The 15598-nt window shown below is 41.7% G+C and overlaps 1 protein-coding gene and 1 non-coding gene across 7 annotated transcripts in view; one reads left to right on the top strand and one right to left on the bottom strand.

The window, feature by feature from the left end:
- RBL2 (RB transcriptional corepressor like 2) overlaps positions 1-15375 on the bottom strand; it is an 88858-nt gene extending 73483 nt beyond the window's left edge. For 5 of the 6 annotated variants that reach the window (XM_058440983.1, XM_058440984.1, XM_058440982.1 and 2 more), the window contains exons 1-4: positions 15055-15375; positions 10480-10610; positions 6770-6970; positions 2220-2284 (exon numbers count right to left, since the gene is read on the bottom strand). In XM_058440983.1, coding sequence (XP_058296966.1) covers positions 2220-2284; positions 6770-6970; positions 10480-10610; positions 15055-15294 — 637 coding nt within the window. In that variant the 5' untranslated portion in view covers positions 15295-15375. Of the gene's footprint in view, positions 1-2219; positions 2285-6769; positions 6971-10479; positions 10611-14775; positions 14902-15054 lie in introns of those variants that run through there. The other variant, XM_058440985.1, reaches the window with a different exon arrangement.
- On the top strand, positions 6295-6399 carry LOC116472044 (U6 spliceosomal RNA). Its single transcript, XR_004248960.1, has one exon. It is a non-coding gene; the product is annotated as a U6 spliceosomal RNA (small nuclear RNA).
- Positions 15376-15598: the final 223 nt, after the last annotated feature.

Below are 15598 nucleotides of genomic sequence, written 5' to 3'. Positions count from 1 at the left end.
AGATTTTTCTCTTGAATCAAGCATGCAGCTCAGGGAAGGATGGATGGCGGCTCTCACCCTAATTAGCTAGAGAGGGACCAGGACAAATCAAACCTGGAGACCAACAATATCACACATTCTTCCCAGAGGCCTTCACAGCCAGTATGAAACTAAGAACCAGGAACCAGGAGATCTGAGTTCAAATCTTAGCTTTGTTCCCAGTAGCTAGTTTCTGGGCTCAGCTGCCTAATCTTTAAAGTAACTAAGCTGGCTGAGCACGGTGGCTCACATCTGTAAATCCAACACTTTGGGAGGCCGAGGTGACAGATCACTTGAGGTCAGGAGTTCGAGACCACCCTGGCCAACGTGGCAAAACCCCAACTCTACTAAAAATACAAAAATTAGCTGGGTATAATGGTGCATGCCTGCAATCCCAGCTACTCAAGAGGCTGAGCCACAAGAATCACTTGAACACAAGAGGTGGAGGTTGCAGTGAGCAGAGATCATACCACTGCACTCCAGCCCGGGCAACAGAGCAAGACCCTGTCTCAAAAATAAAAATAAAAAATAAAGTAAATGAGTTAAGCTAGGCCGGGTGCGATGGCTCACGCCTGTAAGCTCAGCACTTTGGGAGGCCGAGGCGGGTGGATCATGAGGTCAGGAGTTCAAGGCCAGCCTGGCCAAGATGGTGAAACTCCGTCTCTACTAAAAACTACAAAAAATTAGCCAGGCGCAGTGGCAGGCACCTGTAATCCCAGCTACTCGGGAGGCTGAGGCAGGAGACTGCTTGAACCCGGGCAGCAGAGGTTGCAGTGGGCCGAGAACGCACCACTGCACTCCAGCCTGGGCAACAGAGTGAGACTCCCTCTCAAAAAAAAATAAAGTGGCCGGGCGCGGTGGCTCACGCTTGTAATCCCAGCACTTTGGGAGGCCGAGGCAGGCGGATCACGAGGTCAGGAGATCGAGACCATGGGGAAACCCCGTCTCTACTAAAAATACAAAAAATTAGCCAGGCGTGGTGGCGGGCGCCTGTAGTCCCAGCTACTTGGAGAGGCTGAGGCAGGAGAATGGTGTGAACCCGGGAGGCAGAGCTTGCAGTGAGCCAAGATTGCGCCACTGCACTCCAACCTGGGCGACAGAGCGAGACTCCGTCTCAAAAAAATAAAAAATAAAAAATAAATAAATAAATAAATAAAGTAAGTTAAGCTAGTTAATCTAATAATGAGAATCTCTCTTATACTTATGAAACTCCTTCCAGCTCTATGATTCTTTGTTAACTTTGCATTTTATTGAGCTATCTTAGTGGCAAAGGCATTCCACATAGTATACAGAAGAAAGCTATGTAATAATATAACTGCACTTTCCTATCTACTTTAAAGAATTATTTCTACATAGAAATATAAAAAGGAACTGGGCACAGTGGCTCATGCCTATAATCCCAGCACTTTGGGAGGCCAGGGCGGGCAGATCACCTGTGGTCAGGAGTTCGAGACCAGCCTGGCCAACATGGCGAAACCCTATCTCTACTGAAAACACAAAAATTAGCTGGACACAGTGGTGGGCACCTGTAATCACAGCTATTCGGGAGGCTGAGGCAGGAGAATTACTTGAACCTGGGAGGTGTAGGCTGCAGTGAGCCGAGATTGTGCCATGCAATCTACTCTGGGAGACAGAATAAGACTCCATCTCAAAAAAAATAGATAAATAAATACAAAAAGGACAAAAAATAATAGAGATGTGTATTTCACTGAATGCAGACCTCGGGTAGGTTAAATGAGACGAGAAAAAAGGGAAAGAAAATAAATAGTATATAAAAGCATTTGACTAAGTATACTTATCTGAACAAGATACAAAAAAAAAAATCTGAACTGTTCTGAGGTTGATCAGTAATTGCACTCAACTAAATAAGAGACATCTCATGAAAAACAGAGTTCACAATACAAGCATATACAGAATAATGTGTTTTCAGCTCATAATTTAAAAGAGTAGCTTTGGGTAGAAAAGATGTTGTATACAACAAAATTAAAGGACTTTCCATTTAATAAGAGAAGATTTCGATATTATAAAGAAATCCAATAGATCCTTTGATGAAAAGGCAATACTTAAAAAAGAATCTAGGATTAAAACCCTTGAGAAAATTTTCAGTGAAAATCTTTTCCTGATACATATTAGAAGTTGACAAAATACCTGAAAATGTAAATAGATATATTAAATCTAAATAAATATTACTATTTTCTTACCTTTTGCATATATAAAAAGCACCCAACAAAAATGGAAAATTTCAGACACAGTACAGGGCTGTCGCCTTTGGGGGAAGAAAAAAAAAGTCATGAGACAACAGAAGAATCGGAAAAAGAACATCCCAAATGACTATAAATTAGGTGTAAAATAAAACCCACAGTTAAAGGGAGAGAGATCAGATTCAGCTTCACATGGAAAACGTGGATGTTCTGCCTCAACAAAATATTGGTAGGAAATAGCTGGGATCCAGGGAAAGAGCCCATCTCAAAGAAAAGAAAATTCTTAAAGAATTTTTTAAAGTTTTTTGAGGGCAAGATAGGTGAGGTAGAAAATAAAATGAATTAAAATAGCTCTTTTGATGACATAGCAATGCTATGCTGCTTTAAGACCACTATATGCAGTCAGATATGTCCTCATTTTTTTCTCCTTTATCATAGCTAATGACCTGTATCCCTCCCTCCCTCCTTAAAGATATTCCAGACTATATCAAATCACAAAAGGCCTTTTTAATGTAAATTATGAGCTTCTTACAATTCCTTATACTTCCATCCATTAAGAGTACCTGTTGTATATTGCCAAGTTGTCTGCTTAAGTTTCAGACCTGCTTTAAGCTTGGCTTTTCTACCAAAACCTCTGACAACTTTTAGACAAGAAATCTGTGGTCTCCACATCCCAACAGCCTTATTCTAACAAGGTACCCAGAAGAACGAAATTCTGTGGAGAAGATTAGATTAGATTTAGTTCCAGCACTGCCATTAGCTAGGGTACACTTGCTCACCTGGGCCTTAGTCATTTCATCTGTCAAAAGATTATTCTACTTGGGTACAATACTGTACTTAATTCACCAGTCCATGGCAAGGATTAAATGTCAGTGTTCTGCTTTTAAAAGTAGCCTCTCTACCATAGGCGCATGATAAACTATTTCTAGTTTTGGTTGCCTACCAAAATAAAATTCAACTTTTTTTAGCTTAACACTTAAGCTACTCTTAATTCTGGCTCTACAACTTGAGAATTCTAGAAAAAAAAACTTGACCAACCTCCCACATTTCCTCTTGCTTTACTGCTTTTGTGTCTTTTCTTGTTTCCTCTACACAGAAGGTGCTATCTGTATCTTCAAATTCACCTATCAAAATCGTACCCATCTTTCAAGACCCATTTCTACTTATTCCATGTAAACTTACCTGACTGGCTCATCCAGAGTGATTTCTTTTCCTCCTAAGTTTTACATCTGTATTCCCTCTGGTAGTCATGGGACTTTTATAACACACTGCATTGCATGCACTGGAATCTTCATACCTGCCTCATCTCGCTGACTGTACTGTAAGCTCTCAGAAGACAGAGACTGTGGGGTTTGGTGTTTTAAAAAATGCCTGTGTCCTACGTAATAGCTAACAGTATTTCCTGTGGATAAGTGCTAAACAAATAGTGACACATTTTCAAATAGTGTGTGAGAGATGCAGTATATAGTCACAGTAAAGCACATGCATTCCTGCAGTCAGTTTCAATAAGAGCTCCACACTTAGTTGTGCAACCCTGGCCAAATTACTTTACCTCTCTGCGGCTTATTTTCTCTATCTGTAACAACAGTATGAGTATCACAAGGTTGTCAGAGGGATTAACTGAAGTAATACATACTGAAGTCTTAAAAGAGTCCCTGCCCCAAAGTAAATGCTCAGTAAGTGCTACACATTATGACTAGTTAGCAGAAAAAGCTAATAGAAAGTATACAAAGTGATAAAAATGTAAAATCTCTAATATAAAGTGATTTACTTTTTTTGTTTTTTTTTTTTGAGACAAGGTCTTGCTCTATCACCCAAACTGGAGTACAGTGGTATGAGCACAGCTCAGTGTAGCCTCAACCTCCCAGGCTCAAGTGATCCTCCCACCTCAGCCTCCCCAGTAGCTGGGACCACAGGTGTGTGCCACCACTCCAAGCTAATTTTTGTATTTTTTGTGGAGATGAAGTTTCGCCATACTGTCCAGGCTGGTCTCAAACTCCTGGGCTCAAGTGATCTGTCCACTTCAGCCTCACAAAGTGCTGGGATCAGGTGTGAGCCACTGCACACGGCCTTTTAAAATTCTCTTAATTAGAATTAGGTAGTATATACATCCTAAGAAATATCAAAACAAGTGCAATCTGAAATTATTTTCCAGATACTCCAAAGAAAGAAGATATCTTCCCATAAATGATCACATTGGCCTCATTCAGACTCAATACAAAGCTTCTATTCAAACTTTAGAATACTTCATTTTTTATTTATTTATTTGGAAACGAAGTCTCACTCTGTCACCTAGGCTGGAGTGCAGTGGGGCGATCGCAGCTCACTGAAACCTCCGCCTCCTGGGTTCAAGCGATTCACCTGCCTCAGCCTCTCAAGTAGCTGGGACAACAGGCACACCACCATACCTGCCTAATTTTTGTATTTTTAGTGGAGATGGAGTTTTGCCACATTGGCCAGGCTAGTCTTGAACTCCTGACCTCAAGCAATCCACCTGCCTCGGCCTCCCAAAGTGCTAGGAGAATATGTCATTTTATTTATTTATTTATTAAAATGGAGCCTCCCTCTATCGCCCAGGCTGGAGTGCAGTGGCGTGATCTCAGCTCACTGCAACCTCCAACTCCGAGGTTCAAGTGATTCTTCCACCTCTCCCTCCCAATTAGCTGGGATTACAGGTACCCACCACCACACCCTGCTAATTTTTGTATTTTTAGTAGAGACGGGGTTTCGCCACGTTGGCCAGGCTAGTCTCGAACTCCCGACCTCAAGTGATCCACCCGCCCTGGCCTCCCAAAGTGCTGGGATTACAGGCACCCAGCCAGAATACCTCCTTTTATTTGTTTATTTATTTATTTATGAGATGGAGTTTCATTCTTGTCACCCAGGCTGGAGTGCAATGGTACGATCTTGGCTCACTGCAACTTCTGCCTCTTGGTTCAAGGGATTCTACTGACTCAGCCTCCCAAGTAGCTGGGATTATAGGCACGCACCACCACGCACAGCCAATTTTTGTATTTTTAGTAGAGATGGGGTTTTGCCATGTTGGCCAGGCTGGTCTTGAGCCCCTGACCTCAGGTGATTCGCCCACCTTGGCCTCCTAAAGTGCTGGGATTACAGGCGTGAGCCACCCCGCCTGGCTCAGAATACTTCATTTTAAATAGTCAATTCCCCAAAACTGTAAGTGAGCTAGACCAGATGCTTCTGTATCAGTGGTACCATCTATATTAAAATGTAAATAGTTCTAGCTTTTTTAAATTTTTTTCCTCCTGGTTTGTCATTCCCCCATTTTATTTTTAAAAGGTTACACTTACTGTAAACATCCTTCACAGTCTGGGAAAACTTTTATATTTAAAGAGAAGTACACATTATTCTAGCCACATAATTTTAACTCCTTTCCCTTTACTTTTCTTGTCAACACTTTTCTAATTGTTAGAATTTTCATTTCTACTTTATGAAAAAACTTTCAATGATAAAGAAGGAAAATGTGTATTCCATAACTGCCTTTATCTATCAGGAAAGGTAGAAAACACTGAGTCACGGCATGCTTATAGACTTTGCAGAAGTGATCAGAAAGCACAAATTCATAATAGTTTCAGTTCTCTTGTCTTTTCCCAATCCAGTCTCTCTATTCTTAATTCATTATAAACATCAAAATACATAGAGAAGTCATTTCAAGGGGATTATTTATTACTCAGTTTGACATAAAATAGTCTATACAATCACTAGTAGAAAATATAGTGGTTAGGCCGGGCGCGGTGGCTCACGCTTGTAATCCCAGCACTTTGGGAGGCCGAGGTGGGCGGATCACGAGGTCAGGAGATCGAGACCACGGTGAAACCCCGTCTCTACTAAAAATACAAAAAAAAAAAATTAGCCGGGCGTGGTGGCGGGCGCCTGTAGTCCCAGCTACTCGGAGAGGCTGAAGCAGGAGAATGGCGTGAACCCGGGAGGCGGAGCTTGCAGTGAGCCAAGATCGCACCACTGCACTCCAGCCTGAGCGACAGGGCGAGACTCCGTCTCAAAAAAAAAAAAAAAGAAAATACAGTGGTTAATATAGTGATCTATATCAAGGGCAGTGCTCCCTTCAGCAGCACATATACTAAAATTGGAACAATACATTGATTAGCATGGCCCCTGAGCAATAAAAAATATATATATCTAGACACAGATATAGATACATCTCCAAGGCAGCGAAAGGGTGAAAATCCCTGAAGTCTGACTTGTACAGTCGGCATTTTTTGTTGCTTAAATGAAAAAGGAAGGTTTCAGAACAAGGATCATTGAGGAAAAAATAATAATAAAATAAAATAAGAAAAATGAAAGTTTATAGAAACAAAGACCCGTATACATTTATCAGTATGAAAAAAGCCAAACTCTTCATGGCTAACCCACAATGAAAAGCAAAAAAAGCATCATTAAAAGAAAACTACTGGGGAAAAGGATTTTTTAAATCTTATTTCTTTTTTAAAACTAGAAAAAAAAACTAGCAAAATGTCAACACTGCAGCACAGACTAATGTGTATTCCCGATGAACCAACATGAAAACCTACCGCTGTTTCCTTCCTCGCTGCTGACGAGGTTGCTCCTCTTGAGGGTATTTAAAGATGTCCTGAAAAATGGGTTCATATTTCTTAAAAATTACAGCAGAAACAGTGAAGTTTCTTTCTAATCTCTCAGTACGTTCTCTGAAATGTGGGGGTAGATTTGCCATGTCTTCCCACTTCTTCATCTTATTAAAAAATTCGATTAAGCTGGTATTAAAGACAAACAAGATATTTCATAATTAACATAAGGGTAAAGTATACAAAAGTAAGTATTCAAAAGTAAATCAATGTTATCTCATTAAATTATATTACTTTTAGACAGTGAAATAAAATCACAAGGCATGTCTCTGACTAGCTTAATTTCTTACAGATTGGTATATTCCTCTGATCCTTCTAATCCATTTTGTTTAGGTTACCTAAAGTATTTGTTAACTATGAAATATTTGAAAATACAAACCAAAATTAACAAGAGTAACCTAGCCAACATTCACGTTGGTTCACTGCCAGATTTTTTAAATGTTAACACATTAAATAAATTTCGTCATTTTTGCTTTTTGTTTTTTGTTTTTGTTTTTGTAAGAGATAGGGTTTCGCTCTATCACCCACGTTGGAGTTCAGTGGCAAGATCACAGCTCATTGCAGACTCCTGAGCTTGGGTGATCCTCCTACTTTGGCTTCCTAGAACATTGCGATTACAGGTATAAGCCACCTCCCCCTGCCACTTCAGATTTTTTTTTTTAAACTAGCAACACTATAGAAACAGTCAAGGCTAGGCACAGTGGCTCATGCCTGTAATCCCAGCACTTTGGGAGGCCGAGGTGGGAGATTCACAAGGTCAGGAGTTCGAAACCAGCCTGGCCAACATGGTAAAACCCGATCTCTACTAAAAATACAAAAAATTAGCCGGGCGTGGTGGCAGGCACCTGTAATCCCAGCTACTCGGGAGGCTGAGGCAGGAAAATCCCTTAAACCTGGGAGGCGGAGGTTGCAGTGAGCCGAGATCACGCCACTGCACCCCAGCCTGGTGACAGTGCAAGACTCTGTCTCAAAAAAAAAAAAAAAGAAAAAGAAAAAGAAACAGTCAAAAGTCCCATTTTATACTCCTCCCTAATCCCATCCTTACCCTTCTACCCTAAAGGTAAACACCATTCCAAAGCTGGTCTTAATCCTTCCTATGTTTTCACACTTACTACACATACAAATGTATGTGTAAACAATAAGCCATATCTTATTACTTATTACGTGTTTTTACATTTTATATAAATGGTATCATACTTCAGTGGTATTCTGCAACTTGCTTTTTAACACTCAATAATGTTTCTGACATTAATGTTGATATGTAAGATATATTCATTTTAATTGCTAAAAACATTCTTTCATATGAACATACAATGACTTTTTGCATTCACTCCCCAACCAATGGAAATTTAGGTTGTTTCTAATATTCCATGATAACAAAAAATGTTGTAATGAAAACATCCTTATACATGTGTGCAGGAGTTTCTTCAGGGACTACTCCAAGAAGTAGAGTAAGAGAATGTGCACCTTCAATGTTACTAGATACCACCAAATTTCCTAGTAAAGTAGTTGTGTCAATTTTGACTCTCACCAATGTACACCAGCAATATAGAGTTCCTGGCTGAGTGCAGTGGCTCATGCCTGTAATCCCAGCACTTTGGGAGACCGAGGCAGGTGGATCACTTGAGGTCAGGAGTTCGAGACTAGCCTGGTCAACATGGTGAAACCCAGTCTCCACAAAAAATACAAAAATTAGTCAGGTATATTGGCATGTGCCTTTATCCCAGCTACTCCGGGAGGCTGAAGCATGAGAATCACTTGAACCTGGGAAGTGGAGGTTCAGTGAGTACAGACTGAGCTACTGCACTCCAGCCTGGGCAGCAGAGTGAGACTCCATCTCCAAAAAAAAAAAAAGAACCGAAAAATAAAAAAAATAGAGTTCCTGTTTCCCTGTACAATGACCAAACTTGGTATACCAGACTTCAAATTTTCTCAATAAGAATAAAATGTTGGCCAGGCACGGTGGCTCACACCTGTAATGCCAGCACTTTGGGAGTCCAAGGCGGGTGAATCACCTGAGGTCGGGAGTTGGAAACCAGCCTGGCCAACATGGTGAAACCCCGTCTCTACTAAAAATACAAAATATTAGCCAGGTGTGGTGGCGCACACCTGTAATCCTAGCTACTTGGGAGGCCACAGCAGGAGAATCGTTTGAACCTGGAAGGCAGAGGCTGCAGTGAGCTGAGATCACGCCCCGCACCCCAGCCTGGGTGAAAGAGTGAGACTCCATCTCAAAAAACAAAGAATGAAATGTTATCTTTCTACTTTGAAAGTCTTTATTAGTGACACTGAATATCTCTTCCTGTATCTATTAGCTATGTGAATTATAACCTTTGTGAGGTCATATTCTTTATTCATTTTATTAACCCTGTTAGTAGTTCCTTATATAATCCTGGATACTGATGCTTTGGTCAATGTAACTCAGGATGGAGTTAAAGGTTAAAAAAAGATTACTAAAATTCACAATGTCAGCTAAAACTTGACATTGTGAATTATTTTATTTTATTTATTTATTTTGAGATGGAGTCTCGCTCTTGTCACCCAGGCTGGAGTGCAGCGGTGCTCACTGCAACCTCTGCCTCCTGGGCTCAAGCGATTTTCCTGCCTCAGCTTCCTGAGTAGCTAAGATTACAGGCGCACACCACCACACTCAGCTAATTTTTGTATTTTTAGTTGAGATGGGGTTTCACCATGTTGGCCAGGCTGACCTCCAATTCCTGACCTCAAGTGATCCACACACCTCGGCCTCCAAAAGTGCTGAGATTACAGATGTGACCCACCGCACCCAGCCTGCTAATTATTTTAATAGTAACCTTCTTTTTTTTTTTTTTTTTTGGAGACAAGGTCTTGCTCTGTCGCCCAGGCTGGAGTGCAGTGCTGCTCCATCATTCAGGGCTCAAGTGATCCTCCATCTCAGCCTCCCAAGTAGCTAGGCCTGCAGGTATGCACAACCACACCCAGTTAATTTTTTTATTTAGTAAGTGATTTTTTTAGCCATTAACTCCATAAATTTTGACAGTGGTAATTTCCCCCAAAATGCTAAACATCATTTTTCCACTTATCTTTAATAAGCCATGTAAGAAAATTCACCTAAAAGGCACAAAAAATAAATGTAATCAATTTAATTACACAACAGATAAAGCAATTTCTGTCTCTTAAACATATTTGACCCTTTCTAAAATGGATTATAATCATGTCATTTATCCTCCAAACAGGAAACTGAGAAATACTTACATGTTCCATTTATACTAAGACCACAAATCCTGTGCACATATTTCTAAGTATAATAGCAAATAATATTTTATTTACCTTTTCAACTTGGAGTATCTCCTAAAGTTTCTCAGTATCCTTCATTTCTCCCAATATTACACAATGTCCTAACCTTTAAAAATAAATTCTGCCATACAAGTGCCTAAAACATTAAAATTTAAGTATTTTCACCAAAGAAGTAAAATATAATGGATATTAACTGTGCTATAAAGAAAGGAAAATCATTAGATGCTAGTTTTAGCATCTAATTTCACCAGTCCACAGGTACAAATGCTCAGAAAACGATAAACAGAGATAATTCTTACTATCACTATGATTTATGAGCTTACATTAGCCATACTCTACTTCTCAAACTCTAACATAGTTACCTCTGCTCTGAACATTTCAGGATTCTAGTTAAAGATACATAGTTTCCTTCCGCTGTCCCTTTGCTTACAGTTGGAACAGATTTTCTGCAAGCCACATATAAGGCACATGCTAACCAATGAAGATCATTTCCCTGTAAAAGAGAAAATTGATTTTTAGTTAATAAGCTACATATATATATTTCAGTATTTTTAAAAGTATGTTTAAATTGAAAGTGTTGTTTATATTTTTGTGGGAAACTTATTTTCAATGATGACCCTATGTCATACGCTCTTTTTTTTTTTTTTTTTTTTTGAGATGGAGTCTTGCTCTGTCACCCAGGCTGGAGTGCAGTGGCACAATCTTGGCTCACTGCAACCTCCACCTCCCAGGTTCAAGCACTCCTCCTACCTCAGCCTCCCAAGTAGCTGGGACTATAGACCCGCGCCACCACACCTGGCTAATTTTTGTATTTTTTTGTAGAGACAGGGTTTTGTCATGTTGCCCAGGCTAGTCTTGAACTCCTGGCCTCAAGTGATCCATCCGCCTTGGCCTTCGAAAGTGCTGGGATTACAGGTGTGAGGCACTGTACCCAGCCCCGTAGGCTCTTCTTATAATGTGACATTGACATTATTCCACTGAGAGGTAGAGAGGGTTCCCTCACCTTGGACCTAGGCAAGGGTCTGCGTTCCCTCACATTGATTAACTGTCTCTATCAATAATTGCAGAGGTAGAAGTGAAACTATGTAATTCTAAAAGATTATACAAGGCAGTATAGATTCCACTTGGTTCTCTCTCTTAGGACATGTGCCTTGGGAGTCCCGAACCAACATGTAAGAATTCAGCTACCCTGGATCACCATGCTGGTGAGACCACATGGAACAAACATACAGAGATGCCCAACGAGCTCCAGCTGTGCCAGTATCTAGTTGCTCAAGTATTCCAGGTGAGGTACCAGTCATTTTGATGCAGAAACATGACATCCACACTGTCCCTGGCCTGAATTCCTTACTCACAGAACCTGTGACCAAAACAAATTGTTTTCTGCCCCTAAGTTTTAAGGCAATTTGTTATATAGCCATAGTAATGAAAACAATATTATTGTTGTTTTTTTTTTTTAATTTTTTTTTTGAGATGGAGTCTCACTCTGTCACCCAGGCTGGAGTGCAGTGGCTCTATCTCAGCTCACTCCAAGCTCTGCCTCCCAGGTTCACCCCATTCTCCTGCCTCAGCCTCCTGAGTAGCTGGGACTACAGGCGCCCACCACCATGCTCGGCTAATTTTTTGTATTTTTAGTACAGACTGGGTTTCAATGTGTTAGCCAGGATGGTCTCGATCTCCTGACCTTGTGACCCGCCCACCTAGGCCTCCCAAAGTGCTGGGATTACAGGCTTGAGCCCCCGCGCCTGGCCTATTGTTTATATTTTTAATCTTGCTCAAAATCTAGAAAAGTGATAGAAATACAAAATTAAGCTTGAATGGATATTCAGTCACTAATTTTATACCTAATCAAAACACATACATGAATACATAAAATTTGTTTGTATAACCAAATGAGACTATTGTGGATCCACTACCAGATTATCATTCTAAAATAATAATTTTTAAGGCATTGTAAAAGATCATCATCACAATTCTTTTTATTCAAGAAGTGATACAACTTTCCTCTCCCTATAAAAGCGAGGAAGGATGGAAGATGTCCTTTAGCTTCACTGTATTCATTACTGGTCTAAATGAAAATGAGAAGAACTGGAAATTCTTCATTTTTCACATTTACACATAGACTGTCTTACAAACCCACTTATAGGTATCAATAGCATAGATGTTCTAGTTGTAATCCAGAATTTCGAGGCGGGGGGATCACAAGGTCAGAGTCGGCCAGGTGAAACCCCTTTTATAAAATACAAAAGGGCGCCTGTAGTCAAAGCTACTCGGAGAGGCTGAGGCAGGAGAATGGCGTGAACCCGGGAGGCGGAGCTTGCAGTGAGCCGAGATTGCGCCACTGCACTCCAGCCTGGGCGACAGAGCGAGACTCCGTCTCAAAAAAAAAAAAAAAAAAAAAAAAAACCAGCCAAGATTTGTGTATTACATATGTCTCTGGGAGATGGTTTCATAATATTCTTGATTTATGATGTAAAAGCAAATTTAGATGCATAACTACTGCATTTCTCTACTCTATCAAGATCTCTTAGAAAGTATAAAGTTAAGTCAGTCACAGCATTATCCTGTGCTTCAATAAAGGGTTTAAAAGATAATCTATAATGTTCTATTTCAGCTCTAGAAAATTCACAACTACTTGGATGGTGGAGGGAGAAAAAAAAAAGAAAAAAAAAGTTTACAACTATATCATTCCTAAAAAGAAGAATTAGTCTTGTGAGAATTTTACAGTGCTTAGATGACAAAATGGAGCGCGAAGCTCTTTTAAATAATTTATGCAAAGAGTAGACTCTGTGCCTAGTTTACCTTTGGTCCTAAAAAATAAATGTTGAAAAATTCCATAATACTAAAAAATAGTTATCCTCAAAATTAACATCTCATGGCCGTATCTTATAGGGTCAAACAGATCTGGTTTCAAATTCCGGCTCTGCCACACAGTAGCTATAACACAGTGGGGAAATTACTTAACAGTCTCAGAGGCTGCATTTTCTTGGCTGAGGACTGTAAGAATGAGTTACAGGTTAAAAATGCACAGAAAATACAAGAAATCAAGTTAAAATTCCATAACCAGTATTCTGTATTAAATATCATAAGAGCTTTATTTTCCCTTACACTCCCATGAGAATGACATCCCACATTCTCACAGCGTACCTCACTGTAAGCCCCACAAGAGCAGGTTTGCTGCTCTATATCCAGCACCTAGAACAGTGTGTAGCAAGTAATAGGTGCTCAAGAAATATTTGATGAATATTTTACTGAGTAAATCATTTACTGAAAAAACTGGGCTAAGAAGCTGAAACTAAAATCTCAGTAATCAAAATAATTGAGTAATCAAACGTGTTTTCAAAAATAATTTACTAACCAGTTATTACGTGATACTTGCTCATGTTATCACTAGACTTCATACAACTTAACCGCTATGAGTTGAAACACCTCAACTAAATGGTGATAACGCTTGTTCTATCTAATTTACAGGATTATCCTGAGGGTAAAATAAGAGCTTGTTTAGAAGCCTTTAAGGCCATTTACCAAAAAAACCCAAAAAACAAAAAACAACAAAAAAAGCCAACCAGTCTTTCTCTTTGCCAGACTACAGAAAGGCACCGAGAGATGGAATAGGAACATAGCTTACTCAGCCAGATCATGTAAATATACAAAGAGCTTAGTAAACTTGAAAGCACTGTCCATATGGGTGCTTTATGTGCCAGAAACTACATTATTGCCTTATTTAATCTTCAGAACAGGTCTGTGAGGTAAACACAAATATCTCCAGTTTAGAGATCACCATACTGAACTTTTCCAGCGGTTAAGTAAATTGTTCAGTCACCCAGGTCTGTCGGGTTCTAAAGCCACCATACACTATCTTTCTTCTGCAGACCTAACAATTCAAAGAGGGAACTAGTAATTGAACTAAAATTCTATTAATGCAAATACAAATTAAAAATAACCTCACTCATCAGTACACATAGCCAAAAACATCATATTTAAATAATACCTTGGTTAGGCTTTGCATCCTGGACCTATTTGCCCTACTCTTTCTACAAACTAATTATAAAACTACTTGAGAATCAAATGGCCTCAGGTTTAAATGCCACACACACAGTCAAACAGCTGATAAACAATCCGTACTTCCGTGTCACTTCCCATTGGCCCATGAAGGGGAGGTGCCTACAAAGCTGACACTCACTGGCTAGAATGGCCATTTTTCTCATCTGCAAGCCCTGTCCGAAGGCTGCGACCTAACACACCCGGATCGCGACAACAACAGGAGTCCTGTGCAATGCCCGGGGTGACCAAAAAGCCCTCGAGGTAGCCACAGTCCGGACCCTAGTGACAAATGGTGACATGTATCTATATCCGGGTCGGCGGAGGGCTCATTTCATCTGGCCTCGGGGAAAATGAGTCTCAATTTGTTTACACAGACGTAAACACAGCCCAAAACGCATCAGCCCGAAGACTCAAAAGCCTGCAACGCCTGGGAAAGGCAATTTGGTTAACAGGGGGAAGCGAACAGACGGAGACGGTTGGAGACCCAGGTGCCACAACCCGGTTAATCGCGGTGCAAATAAGGGCAAGTCCCCTCCCCTTCTCCGTGTGGTCTTGACAACGACACTAGTTCATTCTACTAACAAGGCGGGCGGGGGGTCAGATGGGCCACGCACACCCATTTTCCTAAACGGGACCCCAGCGTGATCTCAGCCTCGCTGTGCTTCTTCAGGGAAAGACGCGTTCCCCATTCGGAAGCCGCAGGGAAGCGCGGCGAGAGCGGGTCAGCCCTCGGAGCGGCTAACAGCCTCGGAATAGCGCAGAGGGAGTCCCCACTCGTCTCGGGGCTGGGAGCTCGCAACCCGCCCGAGGGTCTCTCTGGGCGCGCGACGCGGCTCGGAAGGCATCGGTTCACGCCAACTAGGCCGGAAGCGCCCCTCCGCCCGCAAGCGCACCTCCAGCGTGTAGCTCTCGCTCATGCTGCGGTAGCTGTCCCAGGCCTCGGCCCGCGCCGCCTCGTCCATGTTGAGGCGGCTGCACAGCTCGTCGAACCGCTGCTGGATCTGTGGGGTGGGCGACTCGGCAGGCGGCGCGGCGTCTGCCGCCTCGCCGTCGTCCTCCTCCTCCTCATCCGAGGCTGCCGCCGCCGGAGGGGGAGGCGGGGGCGGTGGCGACTGGTCACCTCCCGACGGCATAGCGCACCCCTGGGCAGCCGGACCTCAGGTGAGGTGAGGGCCCGGGCCCGCAGCCATTCAAACCGCGAAGCGCCCGCTCGTCCGCCGCCCGCACCGCGCCTGCGCCGCCGCCAACGACGCTGACCTCCTGCAGGCACCCGTAGTCTTGAGCACGGCCTGCTGGGAAACGTAGTCCAGGCCGGCGGTTCAAGGGAGCCAAAAATCGTCTTTAAAAAAATTAGCTCGCCTAGTTTCACCAGGGGTGAAATAAAAGCACCTTCCCCGCATTTTAAGCACGTACCTCCCCATCGTGAGAACATTCAAC

Source organism: Hylobates moloch, unplaced genomic scaffold (assembly GCF_009828535.3).
Source record: "Hylobates moloch isolate HMO894 unplaced genomic scaffold, HMol_V3 SCAFFOLD_6, whole genome shotgun sequence".
Taxonomy (NCBI): Eukaryota; Metazoa; Chordata; class Mammalia; order Primates; family Hylobatidae; genus Hylobates; species Hylobates moloch.
The sequence above is the reverse complement of the archived record's forward strand: the minus strand, read 5'-3'. Positions and strand labels throughout refer to the sequence as shown.